The 27,090-nt window shown below is 37.6% G+C and overlaps 2 protein-coding genes and 1 long non-coding RNA gene across 4 annotated transcripts in view; 1 reads left to right on the top strand and 2 right to left on the bottom strand.

Annotated features, from left to right (window-relative positions):
* Positions 1-16,270, bottom strand: part of LOC113119668 (protein phosphatase 1 regulatory subunit 1B-like) — a 39,683-nt gene extending 23,413 nt beyond the window's left edge. The window contains exons 1-2 of the mRNA XM_026289288.1: positions 16,266-16,270; positions 15,628-15,630 (exon numbers count right to left, since the gene is read on the bottom strand). The gene's annotated coding sequence lies outside the window, so the exon portion shown is untranslated. The remainder of the gene's footprint in view (positions 1-15,627; positions 15,631-16,265) is intronic.
* Positions 543-22,820, bottom strand: LOC113119624 (cyclin-dependent kinase 12-like). 2 transcript variants are annotated; one of them, XM_026289225.1, is made up of 15 exons: positions 21,018-22,820; positions 16,854-17,528; positions 10,679-10,885; positions 9,741-9,880; positions 9,292-9,462; positions 8,918-9,107; positions 8,208-8,264; positions 7,930-8,031; positions 7,771-7,848; positions 7,538-7,654; positions 6,781-6,912; positions 6,352-6,572; positions 4,829-5,251; positions 1,218-1,476; positions 543-1,064 (listed from the first exon to the last, which is right to left on the bottom strand). In XM_026289225.1, exons 1-15 carry the CDS (start codon positions 22,052-22,054, stop codon positions 1,055-1,057), a joined length of 3,819 nt encoding a protein of 1,272 aa, XP_026145010.1. In that variant the 5' UTR covers positions 22,055-22,820; the 3' UTR covers positions 543-1,054. The 2 variants fall into 2 exon arrangements, with proteins under 2 accessions (XP_026145010.1, XP_026145009.1); XM_026289224.1 differs by having other exon boundaries at positions 543-1,476.
* A 388-nt stretch (positions 22,821-23,208) lies between these two features.
* LOC113119684 (uncharacterized) lies at positions 23,209-25,289 on the top strand. Its single transcript, XR_003294497.1, has 3 exons — positions 23,209-23,842; positions 24,542-24,715; positions 24,791-25,289. It is a non-coding gene; the product is annotated as an uncharacterized LOC113119684 (long non-coding RNA).
* The last annotated feature ends 1,801 nt before the right edge of the window (positions 25,290-27,090 follow it).

The raw sequence follows: 27,090 nt of genomic DNA, 5'->3' as shown, positions 1-27,090 counted from the left end.
CAAAATATACACAGTACACACACGTAAACAAAAACGCAATTTAGATGTGATTAATCGCAAGTAATCATTTGACAACAGTGTTATTATTATTTTATTATAATACTCAACAGTAATCAGGGTAGATTTACTAATAACTTTGAGTCCTGTAATATCAGTGGAGTAGATTTAAGTTACTTTTATAACTGTTAAAGTATTTAAAAACAGCTAAATAAAAGCAAATCTTACCTGCCTTAAACTTTTCTTCTCCACTTTCACGCTGCTCCAAAGAGGTGTTACTACATTTTTTTTTTTGCACTGTTTGCAAAATACAACTGCTGAACCACCACTCGGCACCCTAGCAACCACATAGCAACAAACTCAAAACGGCCAACACATAGCAATGTCATGGCAATCATGTACAAAAACCTACTATTATGGCAGCATATTTTGCATGCACTTCAGAAATCCTATGTAATGCAGCACAACAAAATGTTCAAAGTATGCATATAAATGCGTATGATAAAATGGACATGCATATGTTTACATAAAATGTAGCAGACACATTTTACTCAGCCACGTGTTTCATTTATTATCAGTTTACAACATGTACACTTGGCAGAGTCAAATCAAAACTGGTGCTAAAATTCAAGTCAGTTCAGTGTCTTTCTGAAGAAGCTTTCAATTTAAATGAACTCTGCTAAACGTTGTGGTCCTGAAAACAACATTTGGATGAGGACATACATCCTACCAAAAATCAAAACATCTTTTGCACAAGCTTACATGAATCTGCGAAAACAAAGGCCTTACTCAAGTACTGCAAAAATGACTTCAAGTTCTCCTCATGCCTTTGCACGGAATCAGAAAGGATGAAGTAGCACAAGCCAGATCAAGTCTCTTGCTTTACACATAACGGCACTGAAGAAAGTAGCTTGATTTAGACATTTACACAGCCCTCAAAGAAATCACACATGGCTAAAACTCACAGATCGCTGCAGTCGGAGATGTGGGAAAAGACGCTCTCCAAATAGCGCTGGGAGGGATGAACATCATCCATTCGCATTCAAGAACAGGTCCTTTAACATTCACTTTTTCCGGTAACGGAAGAAAGAAATATATTCATATGTAGTAAACGTAAGTTTAACGGCTGAAGCACATTAAGTAAAAAAAATTACAACAAACAAAAAGATCAGGTTCAGAGAACGGTTCAGGAAGGGCCGGCGGCTTCTCCCAGGGTGTACCTCAGGTCTCGGTCCTGGGTGAACTGAGTTTCCGGAGCAGCGTTTGCGGGCGATGGGCTGTAAGAGGAAACCGTCGGTGGGGTGGTGCTCGGGGGAGAGGAGGGTCCCCGGCCGGGGCACAGGTCTGCAGTGGGACGTCTGCTCTCGGAGGCTTGCTGGGAGATGAGCTGGAGTAGGGTTGTCGCTACATCAGATGTAATGTCTTGAGTGTGTTTTGCAGACTTTGACCCCGTCGCCTCTGGATTTACTAATGCAGAATCTGCCAGGAAAAAGACAAAAACTTTAGATCAGTGACTTTCATACACGAGCTACAGCAAATATTACAACAACTAAACAATAGATAACATTACTACTGTGAACCCTAATAAGTCAAACTCAAATTTATATTCATTTTTCATAAACCAAGAAATAGGTAAAACCTCAGCTTTTTGTTTTCATACTACAAAAACATGTTGAAATATTGAATAAGCCAATTCACACAAATTAAGCAATAAACAACTAAAGCTTATTAGTACTATTACGCTGTTTATTTAATTTTTTATTGATGAACAAATAATGACTTTGACGCAATTAAAATAAAAAATTTAAATCTAAATAGAAAAATGCACAAATGAAAATATGAAACTACTTGATTATTCTTCACTTACAAACAAATTATCAGCTTTATTTTCTCTTGGCACATTTAATATAATTCTGTTAAATGTATAACGAACATTTAAATATATCTTTGAAAATATTTTAAATATTTATGGTATAAATTATAGAGTATAAACTTTTTCACTTTTCAGAAAATGATAATTTTAATTATTCAAAAAGGTATATAATTAGTAAGAGTTATGTGACTGGTGAATAATATAATAAACAGTGAATAATTAAGACAGCCGAGTAATATGTTAAAAACAACAAATAGTTTGGGTTTTGCTAATGTAGCAACTGGCAGAAAAAAACAGGGAGGGGTCTAGGTTTATATAACTTGCAAGATTTATGTAACATTTCATTAATTGGAAAGCCAAGCCTAATACATGTATACAGGACGCATGATGTCTAAAATGTGTGTTTATAAAGAAATTAACGAATTGAAGTAATTTTTCTCTATTATTAAGACTTATTTATTCCTGGAGTAAAATCAAGTTCTGATTTGGATCAGAAAATATTTCTCTTTCAATGACCTCTAGCTGAATCTCAGTTAAGATACTTAGTTAATACATGATGCACCAAAAGCAAGCGCCCATGTCTGCATGTCTAAAATGCTTTAAAAAACAGTTGGACTGTCCTTAAGCTAATAGAGAAGTCGACCTGAAATGAATCCATGCTTGATACTTGACCTATTATTCATCATTTAGCCAGTTCTGCAGGAGGTGTGGGATAAAACACCTCCACACTGCTTTAAAAAACTAAGGAAAAACATTTATACTGACCTACAGGGATTGGCATGTTTTTACACATTTAAAAGTACAAATGTAAATGTTGGATAATTAGATTTATTGCCAAATTATGCAATAAACTGCGTAAACATCTCTATACAGCAGCAACAATTATAATAGTAGCAGTAGTAATATTAATAATAATAAAAGATTTACAATAATAGTATGATTCAGGAATGGTGCAATATAATTTGAAGCGCTGCACTTAGTCTTTAATTTAAATTTACAAATTGCTTCTTTGTTTTTCTTTGTGGATTTCTAAATGTATATTATTGATTAATTTTTTATAATATTGTTAGTAATTGTTTATGATATTTAACTGTTATTATTATTATAAACTAAGCAAAATCTTTTGATTTCGTTTTAATCTTAGACTTGACTTCATATATATGGAGGTGAAGCTTTTGTTTCTTTAAACATCCAAGCTTTTAATCTTAAAGATTAATACATTTATGATTTTAAGAAAAGTCTATTCAATGGGTTCAAAGGAAAAGGTTAAAACTACTGATCATAACCATTAGATTCTCTAGATGAATGTAAAAAAAATTAAAATGGAGTTTGAGGGAGTGTATTAGCTCATGCACCATTTCTTTTTTTTTAAAGGATCTACTAAAATATATTGTATTTAAGCTTTTGCAGTAGTTTGTTTAAATGGTCTTACTATACAGTAAGCTATACCTAATTAGATGTGTTGCTTTTGCACTAGTGAACCTCACAATCACATACATAGAACATATCTACAAGAGTCTGGAGACTTTCATCAATGCAACAAATTAATAGTGGGATCTAACACAAAACAAAACAAAAAGCCTTCTCCATTAAGGCAAATATTTATAAGTGTGAGGACAAAATATGCAGTATAGCTATCATTTATTTGACACTCGTCTCACAGTAAGGCTTTATTACAGTGTGCATACACAGACCCCAAAGACCATGTGACAAGAGGGCAGAGAGAGAAATGAAATCGACCACTGAGGAACTGAGAGTGAAAACAAAAGTGTGTGCGCTGGAACACAAATGAGCTGGAGGGTGTCAGTGGGCAGGACAAGGTCAGCCGATCTTAATTAGACTTCATTAAACTGGATTACACCAGCAAAAGCTATAGAGCATCTCTTAGATGAGAACCAGTATCACTTACAAATAAATGGATGCATCTTATAAAATGTCAAGATTGCTGTATAAAATTTACTATAGTGTTAATTAAAAAAAATCTAATTCTTATTACTGTAATGCAATATATTCATATTTCTGTAATGCAGGTAAAGTGTACAATAATGAAATGTATACCATTATCATTTTTTTATTCTTATGACTAATGCAAAATACACATATAGCATTTCATATTATATATATAGCATTCCAGTAACAAGGATTAATTTTTTCATTACAATAATGAAAATGAAATGAAACGGCCTTAATTTTTATGTAAATAAGGCAAAAAAAAAATAAAATCTAATTTAATCATGGTACTACTACAAAAGCAAAATGAAGTTCAATGCCAAATGTGATCTCGCCATGTTCTTGACAGAATTTTAAGAATCACCCAACTATGCTAAAACAATTCAGTAAGAAAGAAGTACATTATGCGTGCAAGACAGCGGTCGGAGATGTTCCCTAGCTTACTCCAGTCAAGTGTTGTTTTCTGAGTGTACTAGAAGAGAGACACATGAATAAAGATGTGTCCAAAATGGCTCTTTATTAGGACCGTTTAATCTGGATTTAAAAGAGTAACGCAAATTCTGTAACCATCTCTCAAGGACTTGCAGTTTGTGCCAATAGATGAAGAGCTGCCACGTCCTGTCTGTGAGCAGATTTCTGCTGGGCACCGACGCACTGTGGATATTGTCCCTATGAACATAAAAACTAAATACCGCAAGACTGTAAAACTCAGTGGAAGTTCACCAAATGCAGAAAATAAACATCTGGGTTTTCAAATAAACATTACAATTTATTTCTCTATTCGTTAGTCTGCAGTCTTTCAACCATTTAAACATTCCCCCCTCTGTAAGATTTTAAGAAAACAACAACAACAAAAAAAAAGAGTGACATCTCTGCAAGAAAAGCGTATGGTTTACTGATGTGGGTTGGTCTCACATTTCGAGCCTGTGGTGTACCCTGTTAAGCTGCGGCCAATCACAGCATTCGACAACACAGGCCCCGCCCCCCATAGACTTAACTAACACTTGCCCTCGCGATCGCCGCCCATGATGGAAGCGGAGCTGCCTCGCGCAGCGCCCTCATCTGGCTGGACTCCATTGCTCTGGTCTGCACGCTCTGCCCCCGGCGCAGGGGCTTTTATCAGCTGCTCCAACAGGAGCGTGAGCAGACCAGCCTGGTCTTCCTGTGAGATCTCTGCCGGCTGCGGGACGCTAGAGGACTGGATTAAGGTGGAGAGCTGACTAAGCAGTTCGAGCTGCTGCGCGGCGTCTGGTTCAGGGGTGGAGGGGGCGGCGGGCGTTCTGGACAGCACTGATGTGGAGGCTTCAGAGGACGAGCTGCGGAGAAACTCGGCCATCTGTGGGATTCTTAGATTGTCTGTTTGACCCTGCAGCAGGTTCAGCAGCACCGCCAGCTCGCTCTGGTTCAACTGCTCCGCTGCGGCTCCCAAACCTGTGCCCAGAAATGGTTATATTGGAGTGCCATTTATGGAAAATAGGATGTTTCTCACCTTTCCAGTTACATACTGCAGTATTCAAACACTTGGAATGCACATTTCTGAAACAGTGAGGAAGCTGGAGGGATATGATCACTCCAAGACACTGCGACAGGATACTGAACCTGTAACAATCAACCCTTTTCACATTTACAGACTTCACAGTTCAGTTGGGTGAACTTATATAGTGCTGACTGAAACTAGAACCAATACACTTTTGGTTTCCATTTGTTCAAGTAGTAAAAGAAAAAAAAATCCACGACAGTGGCTTTCAAAATATGAAAAGCCTAGATTGCTAGTTCTGTAATTTAATGCCATGGTAGTAAAACAAAGTGTACTGTTATAAATGCATGTAAATGTAAAAAGTAAAATGTACACAAACTTAATGTACACGAACTAGATTTACCATGCTAATAACTCCGCAATGTGTAATCACAGTTTTGAAAAAGGTTCCATGCACTTAAGGATTTTATTATTATTTTTTTAAGAGGAAAGCAGCAACAATATTCACCGCTAAAGTAAAAACGCAACCCATAAGCCATTATTCAGGCAATCATAACAGAGGTCATCTGTATAAACTCAATGGTAAAGTAACAAATTGTGAGGAAACTGATCACGTATATTCCATTGACTATTCTGGTTCAAGAAATATTGATTGACATAAGTGAACATTATGTACAAAAAAAGATGTTAAAAATGAAAAGTATAAAATAGCGAATTAAAATAAAAGTACACACTTGCATTTAAATAACTTAAATGATTAATTCTGATGCTAGACTTACTATTATAGAGATAACGTGGCAGGACTTAAACTTATGCAGCATTGCTAGAAGAAGGATTTCTAACTTGCATTCATCAGCACTTCATTATACATCCAGCCAGTTTAAAAAGGCTGAGCACCTCTATAAGGTCCAAAGCTCCACTCCATTTTTAGAAAACGCTTAATTTCTTTGTATGACCAGTTTAAACAAACAGTCACTCCGCCCTGCTTCACCTGTATGGTGTAGTTCCTCTACCTGCCTATGATTTTGAGGTTTCCTGTCAAGGTATGGCCCACCTTCCAGCTCACTGGCTGTGATGTTTGCCGGTGCGGGATGAGCAGATGAGGGCGGTGGAGGTGGTGGACTCGGCGGCGGGCGGCTGTTCTCTCCTCCTGAAGGTCCTGCGGGTTCCTTTCGGGGAACTTTGGCTACAGGGAAATCCTCGGCCACTCCGCTTTGCCTCTGCCGCCGCCGCTTCTTGCTCCAGAGCTCATGACAGTCCTGCCAATGAGGCAAACTAAAAAGAAAAGCCACATAATTACAAAAAATATTATGAATGCATATTTACTAGTATAAACTGCCATCTAATTAGCTAGTCGTTTATACAGAGTTAATCTTCATTATATTGAATAGCCTAACAACATCTGATTGCAGCTGCATTTAAGCACATTTCCACAAACGTAGACGATTTAAATCACATAAGATGTGTTTGTGTGTGCACTGACTCAGGTGGTGGCATCTTGTTGGGCTCCACGTCACACAGAAACTGGCTGGCGAGGGCCTGCTCAGCTGTGCAGCGTCTGGAGGGGTCCAGCGTCAACATGTGGTCCAGCAGGTCAAGAGCAGAGGTGGGCAGACTACACACAGACATTGGGATTATAAAGGAAGTACTGTGTAAAGAATATTGACTAAAACCATTAGATAGGACTCTACTAAAAAGACAGATACATTTATGCATTTGGCAGATGCTTTTATCCAAAGCGACTTATACTGCATTATTAATATTCAGCAGCATAACAATGGCAAAACAATTTTGTTGTTGTTTTATTTTGCAGTGCAAAAGTTTTTTTTAATCTATAAGTTTGCTCAAGAAAGATGCATTAACTATCAAAAGTGACAGTCAAAACATTTATAAATGTTACAAAAGATTTCCAAACATTCCATGTTTCCATAAAAACATTCATCAGAACAACCATTTCAATATTGATAAGATATGTTTCTTGAGCAGCAAATCGGTATATTAGAATGATTTCTGAAGATCATGTGACACTGAAGACCGGAGTGATGATAGCTGAAAATACAGCTTTGCATTAAAGTAATAAAACACATTTTTTAATATATTCAAATAGAAAACAATATTTCACAATCTTATTTTACTGTATTTGTGATGAAAGAAATGCAGTCTCCAAGTGAGAGACTTCAACACAGATCAAAATCAGTCAGAGAATGATGGAAGAGTTACAAAAATCAGGTTGAACTTACAAAGCGAATTCCTCCCGTAAGCGTCGTCTGTACTGTTTCTTGGGTCTCATGGTATTAAAGTACGGCAGCTTTATTACATCTGGCCAAGCAGCAGGACACGGACTACCGCACAAACGACTGACCAAAACAAAATACCCAACAGATGAAGTATAACAGCATTTCACAAAGCCCTTTCCCCTCCTTCAGCATCAGAGCAACACCACATGAGCATCCAGAGATGGAGAGAAACGTACCTAATCAGCTCAAGCTGTAGAAGCTCTTGGTTGGCCTGGAAAATTGGTTTCCTAGTGAAGAGTTCTCCCAATATACACCTTTCCACAACCACAAAAAAGAACACAACATTATTGCATGAACAGCATCTGGGGTGTAAATGTAGATGGGCAATGTCTTACCCGCAACTCCAGACATCGATAGCAGGTGAGTATCTCTCCTCTCCCAGTAGCAGCTCAGGAGGGCGGTACCACAGCGTGATCACCTTATTAGTGTACGGCCGACTGGGAATGACCATCAAGTGAGTGTTATACACCAACGCTTTTCAATCTCTATCATATTTACTGTTCCTGAAATCACATGTAATCTACAGAAACCTTAAAGCTGAAGGGTGTCAATTTTTGCGCCCCACAGTTCGATCAAACTACAGAAAGAGTGAGAAAGTTTAACATTTACTTACCTTTCCTCAGAGTTATAAAGACGAGCCAAACCAAAATCGGCAAGTTTGATCTGACCACTGTAAAAAAGAAACAAATCTTGCATAATATATTTAACACTATTTTGTGAACAGGGCCACATTTTATAATTTTATTGCAAGATGCAGGTATTTGCAAATATTGGGTAAATGTCAGTTCATAACATCACTGTAAAAAACTTATTGATACACTGCTTCAGCATTTATTTCAGAGAGCACAACGTTAGTTAAGAATGTAAAAGATTCAATGTGACTAATAAACACAAGACTATAAAAATATATGGTTTTTCAGAGTTTTTATTTTATATTAAAATAAAGTAGGAGGATTTATTTCAACTGAAGTTATATAGTGAGTTTGGAGGAAAAATATGTTATTAAATGTGGTATTTTCAAGTGCTTTCAGATGGAGAAATATTTCATCTAAGATTGTTTTTGCTTGTCAGTGAACTATGGCTATGTGTAGAAAATGCTGCTCCATCTGAAAGCAGGTGATGATGATTTACTGCTGATTACAGAACCGCTTTTACTAACAAAATGCACATGACAATCACATTCGATTAATTGTGCTGCCCTACATCCTTGCCAAATAAAATAATTTCTTAAAATTGAACGTCAGTGTAGCTGAACACATCATGTAAATTGTACGACACTAACAAGAGACCAACTTCATGCAATATATGAAAACAAACTGGTACCTGTTATTTAGCAGGATATTAGAGCACTTGATGTCTCGGTGCAGAAAGTTCTTCTTGTGACAATAATCTAATCCCTCCATCAGCTGACGCATGAAGCTCTGCACATGCTCATGGGAGAAAGACACCAGTCCTGATTCAAGCAGCCCCATCAGGTCATGGTCCATGTACTCAAACACCAGGTAAAATGCACCTAGTGCACAAAAATACACACAGGTTAATACACAGAAGTAGGCCCAGAAAATTAGTGCAGCACTTCAGGAGAAGTCTAAAACTGAGTGGGCCACAAATATGCCCCTAACTCCAAGAGAATGTATTCACCACTGAAAAATCCCATGTTAAATACAAAAAGAACATGCAAATCCATTTAAACAAACCTTTATCCTTTTTGAAGTCAAGTGCGTCTTGTTTGTCAGTGACGATTTCTTTCATGTTGACAACACTGCGATGGTTGAGTTGTCTCAGGATCTTGATCTCTCTGATAGCAGTGATGGGGAAACCCTCCTTTTCGTTATCCAATCTCACCTTCTTCAATGCCACCAGCTCTCCTTTAGACACCAAAACATAACAGAAGGCTGTCAACACATCTCTTCTCAAAAACATGGATGTTTGCAATGGGAAAAAGAGCAAATAATTAAGAGCAAATAATTCTGCATTTAAAGCAAAGAAAATAAACTAGCGTTTTGACGTTTTTTTGCATGCATTTAACTGACCAGAAGTAAAGACATTTAAAATGTTAAAATGATTACTATTAAGGAACATGCTAACATTTCGGAGTGCATTAAAACATTTCCACACTAGTTTCCTTCCAGTGTAAACCGCACACCTGTGTCTTTGTCCTTTGCCTTGTACACCTGACCGTAGGTTCCTTCTCCAATGATGCCGATGATGTCAAACTTGTCCACACAGCGCTTGCCCCAGTCAGTTTGAGTCTGCTTCGTCTCTCCATATCTGGCACAGCAAATCCTGCACACATTTGACAGACACTTGAATACCTCTGCCATTTTTCATGTCACTTTCTCTCATTCTACTATTTTCCAGAAACTAATGAAGCATTTCGGCATCCCATGACTAAAGTAATAACCCTGTTAAGGACTTCTCTCTTAAATGTTTTAAAATGAAATCTCTTTTTCTTCCGTTTTAAAATAAAATTGCTTTTTAATTCATTTCACAAAAACAAAAGCTCAAGACTTGAATAGCTCTGCTCACAACTATGAATAAAATATGGAAATAACGGTCACTGTACCTTCTGATCACACAGCCAAAAAAATTTTCCAGTGCAAACGTCAAATTTACTAAAAAAATATTTTCAAACATTTGATGGGCACCACTGGCTTCCATAGTATTTTTCTACTACGGAAGTCAACGATGTCCATCAACTATGCAGATACTAAAATTGTTCAAAATATCTTCTTTTGTGTTGAACATAAGAAAGAAACTCACACAGGTTTGGAACAAGTGGGGGGTGAGTAAATGACAATTTCAATTCTGGAAGTGAACTTATCCTTTAACACATTCTGCTCCGATTTAATACCTTTGTAAGACCTAAATTTACCGAACGGCTAACTAAAACCCTGTGTGTTTTAAAACATTTTCAAAAGAGGGTATTTTAAAACGCTTTTTGACCAAATAAATGCATCCTTGGTGAGCATAGGAGACATGTAATCCTCCCAAACCCAATGTGTTGACCATTAGAGTATGTGAATGTTGATTTCACGCAGTCATCTTGAGAAATGCCCTGAATGCTGAAGCGGTGGCACTTACTTTGGTCTCTTCTTGAAGGTTGGCTGCAGAAGCAGAGGGGATTCTCGAGCGGGGGACTGTGGAGGGGAGGGGTCTCCTCCAGGAAGTACTGGAGGAAGGGGCAACTCACTGAGAAGACGTGTCCTGATTTCTTTTTCCTTTTCTTTCTCCCTCTCCCTGTCCCTGTCCTTTCGTGATGACTTCTGGGAAAGACTGCTCTTTTTTGGGCTGAAACAGAGAAAAAAATAAAATAAAATCCACAGTTAAGTATTCTTTTTATGGAGGTAAAGCTATTCTTAAATTTGTATTTTATTTTACTTTTTTTTCACACAGCTCTAGCTAAAAGTAACTGAGAATATGAGAAATGAACATGGAATAAAATGTGGAATAACATCAAGCAGTAAAAGTCTGAGTCATTTAGCCTCAACACTGCAACGTGTCATACAACAGACACATATATGATGTAAAACTGTATTTACAATTCATACAAGCATTAGAGATTTGAAAAATCTAGACGCCAATATACAGAGACATGGGAAATCGTGGAAAAGCCAAATTCACGGTGGTGCATTCTGCATGGATAAGCACTACTCACATTTTCTGGCTATTCAGTTACACATTGCACCACGTAAGGTTTTTGGCAGGGAATTTATAGCAGTGAAAATGTACACTAAAAGAAATTAACGCCAAGTAGTTGCTATTTACACTAAGTATAAATAATGCAACAGGGGTGTGCGATATGTTCGATAAGCTGCAGTTCTGGCGCCTCCGTCATAAACTGTACAACACCACATGTATTCACAGCAGTGTTAACTCAGCAGTAGAGTTACTCTCTTATTATTTGCATGTGCTTTTAAATGTTTCATTCGCATGCTGGTCTGGTCTTCAATTTTTCTGAGTGCCGCATACACCCGAAGCGCATACTTAAGCCTGTCAAACAGCACCTGATTATTGAACCAAGTTATCTTTTGCGCTAATACTGTCAAAACACACAAGCTTTAAATGTAGTAGTTGGTTATGTTTAAAATGAAAATAAACAGTTGAGAGAAAAACATACATGTGCCTATATATTAGATGCGTGCAAGTCTTAAAGGGACAGTAGGCCTATTAAACATCCAGCCAACTGTCATTACTGTCAAGGGATAGATCACCTGGAAATTTCATTTCTGTCATTATATACTCACTGTCACATTGTCCCAAACCTGTATTCATTTCTTTCTTGTGCTGAACACAATTTGATAGCAGCAAAAAATACTCTGGAAGTCACTGTGGACCAGCAAATGTGTTCCACAAAATAGCTTTTATGTTCAGAAGAAAGAAACTCAATCAGGTTTAAAATCAATTTTGAGTGAGTAAATGGTGGTATAAAAATAAAACACTAAGACAATTGACAGACAGCGGACAGAATTTTTTTTGGGGTGAACTATTTAATGTTAACAAAACACAAAGAGAAAAATCACTCACTGCTCTTGACTGAAGCAATTTAACAGTTGCTTTAGGAATTAGTTTATAAAGTGTTTTATTTTTATATTCGTTCGTTCGTTCATTCAGTTTCTTGAAAGCTCCTGCTAAATACACCTATTTTACCTAGAATAAAGCACTGTTTTATTTGTATGTGTAGTTGTAATGTTTATCTTTGTCATTCTTTTATCTTTGTTATGAAAATAAGAACAAAGATTATCTTCAACCTCTTGGGCTTAAATTCTTGCCATTCTTTTTGTTACCTTGAAAGTCTTTTTTTGTCTTTATAATAGGGAAATTAGATTGGCCGTAATGCTCAGACATTTTGCAAAATAGTAAAACAAACATGGCAAAGAATTGTGATAAAATCATGATATCTAAAAAAAACAAACGTCATATTTTTCCCATATTGCTCACTCCTACGATGCAAACAATTTGAAGAAGCATAAACCACAACAAATAGCTTGTAGGTAAAAAAATAAATGCAAATGCGGTTACATTGAATTCACAAAAAATGTAAACAGAAGATGAAACTATGCACACTAGTAAATAGCATGCGTAATGCTGGGTGTAGCTTTTGTCAACAAAGCTATTTGCCTTTACTACAAACAGACATCTCCAGGAAATAACAGCTTGTCCTCAGCTTACACTCTATACAGCCCAAACATGCCCACACACATCTAGGATAAATATGTAAATGGTCAGGTATATATACGATTTGATCATGTGACCACGAGTGAATATGTACAAATGGAGACAATGAACAAGTTTAAGTGTACTTAAGCACTTACACTTAAGTATAGCTAAAGTGTACTTGGGTCTCTGTACAGTGTTTAAAAAAAAAACATGAATGTTGCTGCATTAGATAACCAGATATCAGAAGCAAGTGTCATTAATTAAGGTAGCTCAAACACACTAAGTAAAACACAGGAAGAAAATCTTAGAATAATATGATAAAATACATTTACACCATTGAAAAAGAACTAGGACCATTAATATTCTGTGCCATTAAAGCTGAAAAGCATGGCAAAATAGCACCAGATGTGTGATCAAAACAAGGTCTCAGGCCCAGAGATATATAAAGTACTAGAGACCCATACTTGAGTAAAAGTACAAGTGCTCTATCAAAAAAGTGACTTGAGTAGAAGTAGAAGTGCTCTTTAAGCACCACACTTAAGTAGAAGTACTAAAGTATTCAACATTTTTTGTACTTAAGTATTGCAAGTTGTCTATTTTAAAATTTACTACTCAAGTACTGAAAGTAAAAGTAGAAGTATTGTGTTATGTAGCTATTAAAGAAAGTAGTCAAAAGTTTGAACATATTGTTTTTACTATTTCAAATGATTAACCTAAAGGACAATCACAATTCCTTTGACTCTAACTTCTTGTAAACAAAAAACGGTTACTAGGGTTAGTTAGCCCAATTTGCAAAATGATGTCATTAATAACTTACCCTCATGTTGTTTCAAACCTGTAAGACATCTGAGGGTCATTTAGAATTTTTTGAAGCATCGAAAATACATTTTTGTCCAAAAATAGCAAAAACTACGACTTTATTCAGCATTGTCTTCTCTTCCGTGTCTGTTGTAAGACAGTTAAAAACAAAGCAGTTTGTGATATCTGGTTCGCGAACGAATCATTCGATGTAACCGGATCTTTTTAAACAGTCCACCAAATCGAACTGAATCGTTTTAAACAGTTAGCGTCTCCAATACACATTAATCCACAGATGAATTAAGCTGTTAACTTGTTTAATGTGTCTGACACTCCCTCTGAGTTAAAACAAACCAATATCCCGGAGCAATTCATTGACTCAAACAGTACACTGACTGAACTGCTGTGAAGAGAGAACTGAAGATGAACACCGAGCCGAGCCAGATAATGACTCGTTCACGAGTCAAGAACAGTTTCCGTCAGACGCGTCCGATTCGTGAACCGAGGAGCTGATGATACTGCGCATGTGTGATTTAGCGTGAAGCAAACCGACACACAGACCGTCTGAACCGAACTGATTCTTTTGGTGATTGATTCTGAACTGATTCTGTGCTAGTGTTATGAGCCCAGGTGCAGTCAACACCAATGAAGCCATTGCATCGAGCGCAAAAGAATCGGTGAACTGTTTTCTTCAACTGGTTTATTGAATCGAACTGTCAGAAAGAACTAACGTTACTGGTCATCCGAAAACCGATGCCACAGGTTCTCGACTCGTGAACGAGTCATTATCTGGCTCGGCTCGGTGTTCATTTCTCTCTTCACAGCAGTTCAGTCAGCACGCGCAGTCTTCTTTATCGCTTGTTTCGCTCAATGATGTGCCAGCTTCATCCAACCTGCCATCTACAGTTCTGGCAGTGGTTTGTAATGGAATGATTCGTAACATTATTATAATTGTAACAAGTAATGATGCAGCACATAAAAAAATATCGGAGTAAAAGTATTAAACTCAGCGAAAATTTGTACCGAAGTAAAAGTGGAAGTAGGAGAAATAATAAAATAATACTCTAGTAAAGTAAAGATACCGCCTTTTAGTACTTAAGTACAGTAGTGAAGTAGTTCTACTTCGTTACTATACATCTCTGCTCAGGCCCAAAACAAACTGAATGCAAGAATCTAAATGCAAACACATCAGGCTAAGCCAAGCTTAATTTTTTGCATCAGTGCATTTCGAAATATCAGACAACAAAGTGCAACACAAGTACACTTTCCATTTAGATCAACTAAGGTCAGTTTGAAGTAGGGCTGCACAATTAATAAATTTCTAATGGCGATTACAATTATGGATGCTTAAATTACATAATCGTTCATAGAGGCAATTAATCATTTAAAGTCCACTTATGTTATTCTAATTTTAGATTTAGTATAACATTGTAATACCATTCATATTTTTACTTTATAATTTAAAGAAAGAACCAATCCGCTGTATTGTTGACATTTGAGGCTAAATGCTATAGAAAAGCACTAAAACTTTTTCCGTTTTGAGATTGTTTTTTATATTAAATTACGGCATGAAGTTGTATCAAACAATGGTATAAATGTAAATTGTTATAATCGTAATTAATAATAATCACAATTACAAAGAAATAATCGACAATTATGATTTTTGTCATAATCATGCAGCCATAGTTTGAAGAGAATGAGCAATTTGCTTAAGGTTGTAATTAAATGCTTTTCTGACTTATTCTAGTATTATTTATAGACTTTAAATTTAATATTTTGCATTTAGCTTTTTTATTGTGGTTTTTATTGTCATTTTGTCAAAATATCATTTTAAAATTACCTCAATTCTCAGAGTTCCCAAACGGTTCACGCGAAGCTGTTCAAAAGATTCAGTTTCCTTAAACCCCACCTTTCGGTAGCATACTGTGTTCTGATTGGTCAACTAACATAGTCAGGTTTGATTGATTGTTCCGCACACACCTCCATGGTAAACTATGCGTTAGCATCTGTTTGGGGTGAATTATGTCTTATTCCTCTCATCGCGAAGCAAACAGTAAAATAAAAGAAACTTGAACAGTCTCGCTGCTTTTTCTTTTGTGTGGGTGTATTCAAGCCGCGCGCTTCAGTTTGAATCTGAATAGCGCGTTCAGCGCGGGGGCGTGGTCACATTTCATATAATGAAGGGAGACGTGAAAAACAGACATCGGGTTGTTTTCATATGGATTACTTTATCACAGAATATCTGTTTTCGGCAGCACTTGTTTAGTTTTAAAGTAGACATGTCAAGCTTTCTATAGATATCTCTCTCATGTCTCTTCGTTGAGTATTCACGGAGTTACACTTCATTTTAATGACGTGTTTGTACATGACAATCAGCACAGACAGGCTGCAGACAGCACACATACTGATAAGACGCTTGGGAGAAAACAGACACATAACTTCATAATCATACTTCGCGTTGTGATTCGGAGATGCTTGTTGGTCCAAATAAAGTTGGTAATGAACCCTCTTTTATGGCCAAACGCTTTGAAAATCCCGCTGTACTCACCGAGATTAGAAAAGCAGTCACCAGTGAAATGTTGTGAACACAACAAAAGGGATTTGTTGTACTGCTCTGGTATTGTGGTAAGAGTTAATTTTAGCCATTGGTTCTTCTGATCTTCATTCTTTGGCAGTGAAAATAAAACAAACTTGCCTTTACAATTAAAAACACACGGTCTCCTCGACATGATGCTATCACACCAACCAGAGCGTCTGTGTGTGGGGGGTGGGGCAGGTCAGAGTTCCGTTTCTCCCAAGACGGTAGGCGGAGATTATTATGCAAAGTGCTCCTAGTGACGTACATAGAGATGGGCAAAAGATTTGAAATCTATGACGACTCGTTTCAGCGATTCAGAGTCGACTCCTTACTTTAGAAACCAATAACTTTATAAATCGTGTACTTTTTGGTTTAATTACTTTGCACATTGTTTACACTGATGGACAGCTACATCATACACTGTAATACAGGTAATTTTTGATTTCCCATCTGTGTGGCTCTTTAAAATGCATGCACTGATAAAATCAAATCACAATAAGATCTATAAAATGCATTTAGAAAAAAGGTAGGATGTCTTTTCTTTTAATGCTAACTTTAAAAAGCAAGTTTATTTGCATCACCCTTGAGCACTGAAGTTTATCCCCAGAGCAATGCAAGAGCAGGATCTGCATTTGCAATACATCGGGCCAAATATCTGAGGTCTGTGTTCACATACTTGTGTAAAGAACGCTTCTCTATGAAGTGTCTCTGATCAAGACTCACCTGTCTCTGCAGTCTCCCAGAAGAAGCGGCGGCAGGGGAAGAGGTGGAAGTGTGGAAGTCTTAATCGTGTGTGCGGGACTTTGTGTAGATCTTTGTTTGGGGCTTTTCGTGCGAGAGGAAACAGGTGTAAGAGGTGCTGAGGGTGGAGGAGCAGGCGGAGGGCTGTTTAGAGGTAGAGGTGGAGGGGATGAGAGAGGAAGAGGAGGAGGAGGAGAGTTCGCAGGGAGAGGCGGAGGAGATGAGAGAGGCAGTGGAGGTGGACTGGATAACGGGAGAGGTGGTGGAGGAACCGCAGCAGGTTCCTCCGCAGGATCAGTGTTTGGAGGTGGTGAGGGCGGTCTTTGAGGCTCAGGGGGCGGGGCTGTGTCTAGAGGTGGCGCCTCAATGATTTTCACCGGCGCATTTGTGACATTGGACGCGTTGGGGCGGAGGGAGGGGGAGTTTTTGGCGGCAGCCGCCTGACGTTCCTTCTTTCTTCGTGTCAGTTCGGCCCCCAGGCTTGAGGTGATCGGCAAGCGTGAAGATGAAGGGGAGCGGCTGCCTGGTCGACTGCTGTGGGAGGAGCCTCCACTGGCTCCTGTGGAATACAAAGAGTGTTTCTTAGTGCGAGAACGGGAAGAGGAGCGGCGAGAGGAGGAGTAGTGAGGAGACCGGCTCCGGGAACGCAGAGAAGGCCTGGGGAGGGGAAACAAAAAATAGAAATGTTTTTAAATCAGTTATCCTTAAAGACATAATGAAACTTAAACAGCATCAGATCATCACCTTTTCTTACATATTGTGACATGCATTTGAGTGTAATGGATTATGGAAAAAGAAAAAAAGAAAAACAGAGTGAGATTTGCGGGAGGTTTTCGATTCGATTTTGATATGTTGGTTTTGCATTGATGAATTTGATCTTGCAACAGCGGGGTTTTAAGTGCCGTTTACGTTACACTTTTCATTCTATTATGGAAGAGCACAACGTAAGCTCGTGTAAAGACGTTTCACATTCCGCTGTCTTCCAAAGGTCACGTTCGGTGAACTCTAACCTGTATATTTATATTATGTGAAGCTGTGTGACGAACAGAAAACTGATTCATCACAGCGTGACCTTGTAATTTAATTCAAAGACCATAAATTTAAGACTGCGGCAGTGTTGCATGAAAGTCGAGAAGATTTTCTGTTTCTACATTTGGATTCGTTATCTTTGTTTGTTTTTCAAAAATGCTGCAGCGTGTGAGATCATCTCAAGACCACTGCAGTGTCTGAAGTTATTCTGCATGCTCAAAGTCTAATGTGACCATTGATTTAAGGAGTCTAAACAACTGGAGAAGACCTGCATACATCAACAGAGAGAAGTCTGTCACTTTCACCGAAAGGTCCAGTTCTGACATTTAGAAAACAGAAGTGGTGAATTTTTATTTATTATATTTCTTCAGGTTAACTGTGAACAATGTAACTCTTTGAACAACAAAAAACAAAAATGTTTGAATACCTAAACATGCTGGGGTTGTTCATGTGTGGGCAGTCAAATGCATCCAAAAACAATTTTTTTTCAGTCCTTAAAATGTAAAGCTTTATATATCCTATAGTACACAATGCACAGAATCTGTTATGACAGTACAAGGTGTGTGCTGGTAATCAGCAAATTAATGCCTTCGAGGGGTAACCCAACTAAACAGAAACCTGTAACACAGGAATTATGGCATTGGCATGTAGACGTCAATGCAAGATCTCAGTTGTTGTGAATAGTGATGATGAGCAACAGCATGTTTTCCAAAGCAAATATGCAAATGTAAATGCCATAAGGCTGACTGTCTAATGCACTTTTCAAACAGACTTTTGTTCAAATAAAATCCATTAGGACTGAACATTAGGGATGCACCGGTTGACTGGCCATAAATCGGCCATTTTTCCGGAAGTGGGCCTGCATTAATGTCTGTGCATTAGACAGACATTGTAATCATTCGCTATCATGTCATTTGTATGGAAGTATTTCGAAATCTGTGCGCAGGAAAAGTAGGACTTACATACACATTTGAAAAGCCAGAAGTAAATGTCAGTTCTGTATAGGATGATTATTTTTATCTTACCTTAAAATAATAGCCTTAAAATCAGCTTAAAATTATTCATCCAATTTTTTTAATTGGATTAATGAAACACTTTGCATCTTTGTTTTATTCCCACCAACATTATTTGAATTTTGCATAGGAATTATTTATTTATTTACTGGTAAAGACCTTTTTTTAAAAAAAAAAAAACAACAAATTAAAAAACTTAAATACTGAACGCTGATTAAGAAACCTCTAAATGAATGTGTGTTGATTGTGTTGTTTCAGTTATTGCCTTTAATTTCACATGGTTACAGTTAATCTTTTCATTTAAGGCCAGTTCTATAGTTTCAACCCAATTGAAAAACAAAATCTAAATGCTGATGTCTGTACCATCTCTGTTTGTATTGAATGTAGGCTACTAACTGTGCACTTACAACAACTGTGTAATTTCAGATGGTTACGGTTATTGTTTTCAATAGTCAAAAGCCAGTTTGGTCTATTAAATTCCAAATAAGCAACTTGTTTATGCAAACTTTCGGTTGCACTTTATTTTACAGTACGTGTACTAACATGTACTTATAGTGTACTTACAGTGTATTTATCTAAGAAAGTTCTGGTAATACAAGGTAACTACATGGGGTAAGGTTAGGTTTAGGGTTAGGTTCAGGGTTAGTACCTAGTTATTACATAGTTATTGTAATTACTATAATAAGTACATAGTATGTACATGAGAAACAGGACTGTAAAATAAAGTGCTACCAAACTTTCTTTCTTGTAAAAAATTGGTATCGGCCATGAAAAATCATGATCGTGCATCCCTATTGAATATCATGCTATAAAACCCTTTACTTTTAATGGATAAAACAGTAATTACATAAACCTCTGCTTATAAATTCACAGTTGATAGCTTATCAATACTGCAATTTAAAGCATTATCGATGAATTATTAGTATGCTGATAACAAGCAGGTCCAAACTTTTGTTTCTTACACAGGTAAAAACACATTAATCCTTCTACAATAAATATTTATTGTTATATTGTGACAAAAAAAAAAGTTGTTTCAATAAAGCAAAGAAATTTGTGCAATGCTTAAAATGATAATTTGTTAATGTAAGCGGTCTATAATGACTTAACTAACTTAAGCCTATTACTTGAAACAATATGATGTGCATAAAGTTACTGAACACTTTTATAATCTGGACACCGAGGTGCCATTGAAAGGGGATTCATTTTATTGCTTTTGTAGTTTTGGCAAACAAATACTAGATTTTTTGCCTACATTTAGCGGATGCATGAAATCTAGCCTCCAAAATCCTCCTCTCTTATTAAATAAGCATCACTGGGCAGTGTCAGGGAGTTACTAGATACATATAACTAAATGACGTAATTGAATTAATGTAATCCGTAACAGTTACCAGGAAAAAATATATAATTAAATTAGATTTACTTAAGAAAATGTTAACGATTACAAAGGAGGTTATATTTTGTCCCACATAAAAATAAAATTTCTTTCTTTCATAAATTCATATTTTAGACTACTCTAAATTAAAATATGAGACACCAATGTTTCCCAAGTTTAGGATGCATGCTTATTATTCAACTGGTTTATTTCCTATTATGTATGTACTTGCTTTAATTTCAGGATTAATTTGATTTATTTATTTCTTCTCCAGAGCATTTTTAGCTGCCAGTGTTTCCGGTCACAGATATGCAAAGATTTAATTTCAAAAACAGTATCATAGCTATTAAACAGTTTCTGGTTATGGCTTTAAATCTGTATTCAACCTCAAAATGATCTCAAAGTAAAAAGAGGTGCTAACGTAAAAATTAAAAATAAATTGTTATAATCTATATAATCTAGATATATTATAATCAAAGTGCTGAAGGATTTCGAAAGTGACAGTAACCAGTGTGTACAGTAAGGTTAACCTTGCCTGGTTTACGTGTTTGAAAATTATTAATACCGGTAGTTGAAAAGATTAGTAAATCAAATGTAATCAGTTACACTGATAAGGTAATTAAAATACATTTTCGACATTTCCAATGCAATATAACGTGTCCAGAAACCTCTGGAGTGACTAAATGATGCACATGGCCTGTCTGATCAGGGTGTGTTTGCGTGCTTTCTCACCTGGACACTGGACTGGTGCTGGATGAGCGTCGGTTACCGTAAGGACTGCCAGGTGAGTGTTTTCTGCTCGCATACGGACTTCCATCCTTCTCGGGGCTTGAGGACCTCCTCCTCCGATAAGGGCTCTCGGACCGCTGTCTGCTCCGCCTGGGAGGCTCCCTGTACGGACTGCGCTTGGACGAGTAGCAGCTGTTCTCGAGCTCCGCAGCGGAAGGACTGTCCGCTCCGCTTCTCCTGGACGGGCCCTTCCCTTTAGGGCTCGACTTGTGGCTCTTGACGGGCTTCCGATGGCTGCGGTCCTCCTCATATTCCTCGCTCCTCCGCTTGTCTTTGCGAGATTTTGACGAGCGGCCACTTTCCTTACTGATGGAGGAGGAGGCGGAGGAGGCGCTGCTGACAGCGGACTGCACCGCGCCCGATGAGAGAGAGTCGCCGGGCCTTTTGCTCCCTGACTCACCTGAGCGACTGGATGTGGATGCAAGGCACTCAGCTGAACTAGACGTCTCCTTCGCCTTCCTGCGGCTGTCTTTGCTCGCTCTGTCCCGGTCTTTACTACCCTTCCTGACGCCACTCTCTGCCCCCTCCGCGGACTCCCTGACCCGATGCGGGTCTTTGGGTTTCTTCCGGGAGCGCTTGTGTTTATGAGTCTTGTTCTCTTTCGCAGTCCCCGTCCGCGCTTCACCGTAGTCCTGCCGCTCTACGCGTTCAGCGTCCCTACTGTCCGCCGGTTTCCCGGTGGCGGGGGAGTCCAGGAACGAGTCCGAGTCCGAGCTGATGTCGTCGTACTCCACCAGAGGCTTGATGGCGCCCACTGCTGGAGGCGCGACGGCAGCGCACGCGGAGCCGCTTTCGGCCTCGTGTTTGGATTTATTTCGTTTGTGCTTGAAAGAAGTGGACGAGCTCGCCGTCTTGGTGGGATGCCTACCGGAGCCCGTGTGCACAGACTGGCCTTCCCCGCCGCCGCCCGCCTGCTGCTGTTGATGGTAGAGCGATTCAGCCTTCCTCTTGGTCCCATGCAGGCGGTCTGATCCAGGCATACCTCTGTCCTCCGGAGATGCGGACCTAAGTGGTCAAGACAGCACATGAACAGCACAAACCGCTCAGTGTTGGATAAAAGTGTGAAATCTTTCCAGACGGGAGACTCGGAGTGAAGCAAAACAAAGATGCGCGAGCTGTTTGACGCGCAGAGGTTATCCACGAGTCATCCCCGCTCCCGTGTCTTCTCCGAATCGCGTCGAAATATATCCAAGAGTATAAAGCCAAAAACAAAAAATTATTTTGTAACGTTGTTGTCCTTCACTATGGCATCACTGGTGGTTTCCAGGGTGCCTCGAGCAGCGCATTGCGCTCGCGCCTCTCGGCTAGCTTTAGCTAAGCTAGCGTCCCTCGAAAAGACAAAAAGAAAGCAGAAAAATAAAGGCTGTCCTTGTTTTAGATTGTTTATCCTTGTTCGATATCAAAGCCTAAACAGGCGTTTGGCTCTCCTCGCACACGGTTTCTGAGCTTTGAAGCGGTTAAACTCGCTGTGTAGGGATATTGTCCCACATAACTGAAAATAAAACTTGACCCGCTTGCTTCTTGTTCACATATTCGCTTTAATGTTCAGTGTAAACTCTCTGTAGTTTCACATTCATCGCAAATGATCACATATTTATGTGTTGAAATTGATTCCAGTTCACTTGAGCGGCTCTGGAAAGCAACCAGACCTAGAAACTGGGCGATGTTCGTGGATATAAACCCCTCCACGGCCCTGAATTCAGAGAGAATTCACTTCATCCATTGCAGCCGAAATTATGCGCAACCTCTTCTGCGCATGCGCGGGTGTAGCCCCTCCCACGGAAAGGGAAATACCACAGCTGTTCGCTCGGTTTCCTCCTGGATAACGCATTTTCACAGCAATACTTTAATGTGTTGTATGAAAGTAGTAAAGAAAACTGGAAACAAATAAAGTTATTAAATCGCTGCTTGCTCGTTGCTTCTTTAGAACAAGCTCGCTGTCAATCTGAATGGTAACTAGGCGACAGCCAATCAAAAGCAAGCAAGTTTATCCCGCCTTCAGTCGCGCTTCACTTTTTAATTTCTTATTTAAATGTGTATATATATATATATATATATATAAGACCTTTAAAAACATTATACAATTGTATTCGATTTTTTATGTAATGTTTATTCAATAATTGTTATAATATATAAAACAAAAGACGAGTTAATCACCGACTTTATTATTTTATTGTATCAGATGTAACGTTACAGACTCTTCTTTAGCGTGCTGAACGTTAGTTGCATAATGTCTGACTCTTCTGTGATCACAACATGAAGCCTTTAAATGTTAATGCCAATTTTACACGACTCGTCACTTATAAACACAGAGAATGCGTCCTTTAAATTACATTAACAATATGATGAATTTCCATGAATCGTAGAACAACAGTGGCCCGAAAAAAATAAAGTTCTGCATTAATAAATGCATTATGCAAACATTATAGTTGTCTTAGTCTTATGCAACAACAAAATTTAATACTGTATAATTTCACCTTCGTAAGCATGTATGCCGGGTTTGCAGTTGATTAATTTTAATGTAGATATCCGTGTATTTTCCAGTCTGTTGTATTTTCAAATGTTGACGTCGCGCGGAGATGACGTCAGATTGTGATCCCCACTGGCCGCTCGACCGCACGTCAACGTCGCTGCCATATTGGAGCGGGCAACTCTCATAACTCTCACATCAGGAAAGAAGAAAATCTTACCTGACTAATCGACAGATTGGACACCTACAAACCGTCACACGATAATAAAAACAGATCTCGGGGTGTTATCTTTCAGAGGTAAAACTCAGCTGTTCTTTCTCGATGTTTTTTGGTCATTTTTAACATTATGTTGACAGCCAGTGTCAGACTATTAATAAATAGCTAGCGATATCGCTAACGTAGTTAGCAGTGAAAGCTGAGACTTCATAAGAATTCAAAGTTTAAATGAATTCTTATTACGTTTTAACTTATATTGCCGTTTATATAATAAACTAAATGGTGTTATGAGCACAATATACAGAGTGAGCCCTTTGACTGTCTAGATTAATGATGGAGCTAAATCTTCTCTCTTTAATTTCACTACCGTTACTTTTTTACAAAGATGAAGTGGTAACACTTTAGAATACTAGTCCTTTAGTTAATGTTCGTTAATTCATTAACGAACATGAACAAACAATGAACAATACATTTATTAATGTATTTATTAATCTTTGTTCATGTTAGTTAATGAAAATACAGTTTTTCATCGTTAGCACAACTTTTGATTTAAATAATGCATTAGTAAATGTTGAAATGAACATCAACTAAGATTAATAAATGCTGTAGAAGGATTGTTCTTGCTTAGATCATTTTAACTAAAGTAGTTAACTAATATTAACCTATGGACCGTTATTCAAAAGTGTTACCGATTAAGTTTATCATTACTTGATAAGGATTTCATTGCTTTTCATAAATCTGTGAACTTATTTTATGTATTCTTTTTTTCTTCCCTTTTAGTCATTTGCAAACAGGACAAGGACAGCCTAAAGGAAAGCTGAGGAAACCTGTTCTCAGAGACAAGACTATACCTCCCTAGACTAGTGTTGTGTTTGTACTAAACACAGAGCAGCCCTGAATGAATCGACAGAATGACCCAGCTCATATTCTAAAGCGATTAAAAAACTGCCAAAGGTGAAAACTATTGTTTTTCTTAGCCGCTGACAGATATTTGTTCTTGTTTTAAACATGAACTCATTTATATTTCAGTTAATGCTTCTCGATTTAAGGATGTTCAGATATTTGAGCTGGAAAACAAGAGTAAGAGCATCATTCTCTGTGGTGAAGAAGAACACCATGACCTTCATCAAATTAAAATCTCTCGTGTTTGTGTCTGAGTCGAACGGTGACAGGTAAAAGAAAAGAGTTAAAAAGAAACCCTGGACAATCTTCCTAAAACATACGTCTGCAGGAACCTTGATGATTATAAATATGCTTTATCTTTATCACAGTATAATTTAATCAAACCTCGTGTTTTCAACTCCATATTTATACTGAAAATAAAAGTAGCTGTGATCTTATTCTAGTTAACGGCTCTGAAATTGAGTGACAGCTGATTGGTTGATTCACAAATGTCTTCACACACAAACTGCTTCATATTCAAGATATGATATCAAGATTCATATTTAGATTAACACTCATATAACTGTATTGTCTGTGTGAGAGGAATCAAACAATCAAATCCTGCGATCGTTTACTCTTCCTCAGCCTGAAAAAGTGTTTTTTTTTTCCTGCTGAACACCAAAGAAGATGTTTTTTTGAGAACAAACAGTTGACGGCACCCATTGACTTCTATGCTACAGGAAGAAATACTATGGAAGTGAATGGGTACCATCAACCGTTTGGTGTTTAAAGCATCATCTTTTTAGCATTCAGCAGAAGACAGAAACTCGTACAAAAAAAAATGTAATTTTTACATTTTATTTTAAAAAATAAATATGTAAAATAAGAACAAACAGTTAAACTTTTATTCCTAACTAGTAATTCCCAAAGCAACCAACTATGTGTCATTGTTGTTAACTAAGACTGAAACTACTAAAAACAGTTTTCTGTAATTGAAATAAAGCTAAAATAATGATATAGATAAATCGTGTAAGCTACTACTAAATATTGTAGAAACTTAATTTTCTGTAAAGTTACTTTGCAATGATTTGTAAAGTAAAAATTACTGAAATTAAAGTAGTAACTTTTTACAAAAAAAGTTGAAATGCTAAAATTATTAAAACTGATATAAACATAAAGGCAAACAAAAAAAAACTAATTCCTAAACATCAGACTGCAACGATGAGGCTAAAAGCTATGCTATGTGTCACTCTGAGTAAGTGCTGTAACAGTTTATAAAGACATTGATGTTGTTTGGACGCCAGAACCGTCTCTGTGTGTGTGTGTGTCCACCTGGATGTTCCCGTGTTTGGCTCCTGGGATGATCTGAATCCTCTCATAATAAATGATTATAAATCTTATAAACTTTTTGTTGATCTTTTTGTTGTTTTTGTTGTGTTGTTTTTTTATCCCTTTATCCTATATATTTTATGTAAGTCGCTTTGGTTAAAAGCGTCTGCTAAATGAATAAATGTAAATGTAAACTTATCAAATTATAGCTTTGTTTCCTTACATGAATATCGAAATATTCAACTCAAATAAACACTTGTATGATGCAGTATTAGAATTAGAATTTAATTTGGGGTCCTGAACTCCGAAGCCCCGATCAAATGATTCGCGAAGCGCTTAGAAGTCCCGATCTTAATCAAATGTTTTGCAAACTCCGAATCCCCGATCAAATGATTCGAGAAACGCACATCGGAGTCCCAATCTGAATCAAATGTTTTGCAAACTCCGAGCCCCGATCAAATGTTTCGCGAAACGTGATTCGGAGTCCCGATCTTAATCAAATGTTTTGTGCCTTCCAGGTTTGCGTGGAAAAGTTGTGGAGACGTTAAATCACGCGTCAAAACGGGATGTTTGTGGTGCAGAGCAGTAAATGTCAAGATGGTGACTTATATTAAAAACAATAACTTATATTAAAAGCTTAACGGCAACTATAGACATTAATCAAATATAGTATGTTTTATTTGTATTGTTAGATGTATCAAATGTTATACATTATACATTTAATGTAGCACATGGTAGCAGTTATGCTAACAGTGGAGCAGGTAAGTGAAGCAGTGCTTTAACAATTTTTGCCATCTCCCTTTTATACTGCTCTCTTTCTGGCTTAGTCACACAAAATTAACAAAGACATTTAAACTCATCCTATTTTGTCTCAAAAATTTGTCTCTAAACCTCTTTTCTCTTTATTAAAACTTGATCTAGTAGCCTACATGATAGAATCAAATGCTTTGCAAATTGGCTCAAAAGACCTGATCTCAAATGACTCGCGAAACGCGCTTCGGAGTCCCGATCTTAATCAAATGTTTTGCAAACTCCGAAGCCCCGAATAAATAATTTGCGAAACTCGATTCGGAGTCCAGATCTGAATCAAATGTTTTGCAAACTCGCTCAGAAGCCCA

This window comes from Carassius auratus, chromosome 19, assembly GCF_003368295.1.
Source record: "Carassius auratus strain Wakin chromosome 19, ASM336829v1, whole genome shotgun sequence".
Lineage (NCBI taxonomy): Eukaryota > Metazoa > Chordata > Actinopteri > Cypriniformes > Cyprinidae > Carassius > Carassius auratus.
The sequence above is the reverse complement of the archived record's forward strand: the minus strand, read 5'-3'. Positions and strand labels throughout refer to the sequence as shown.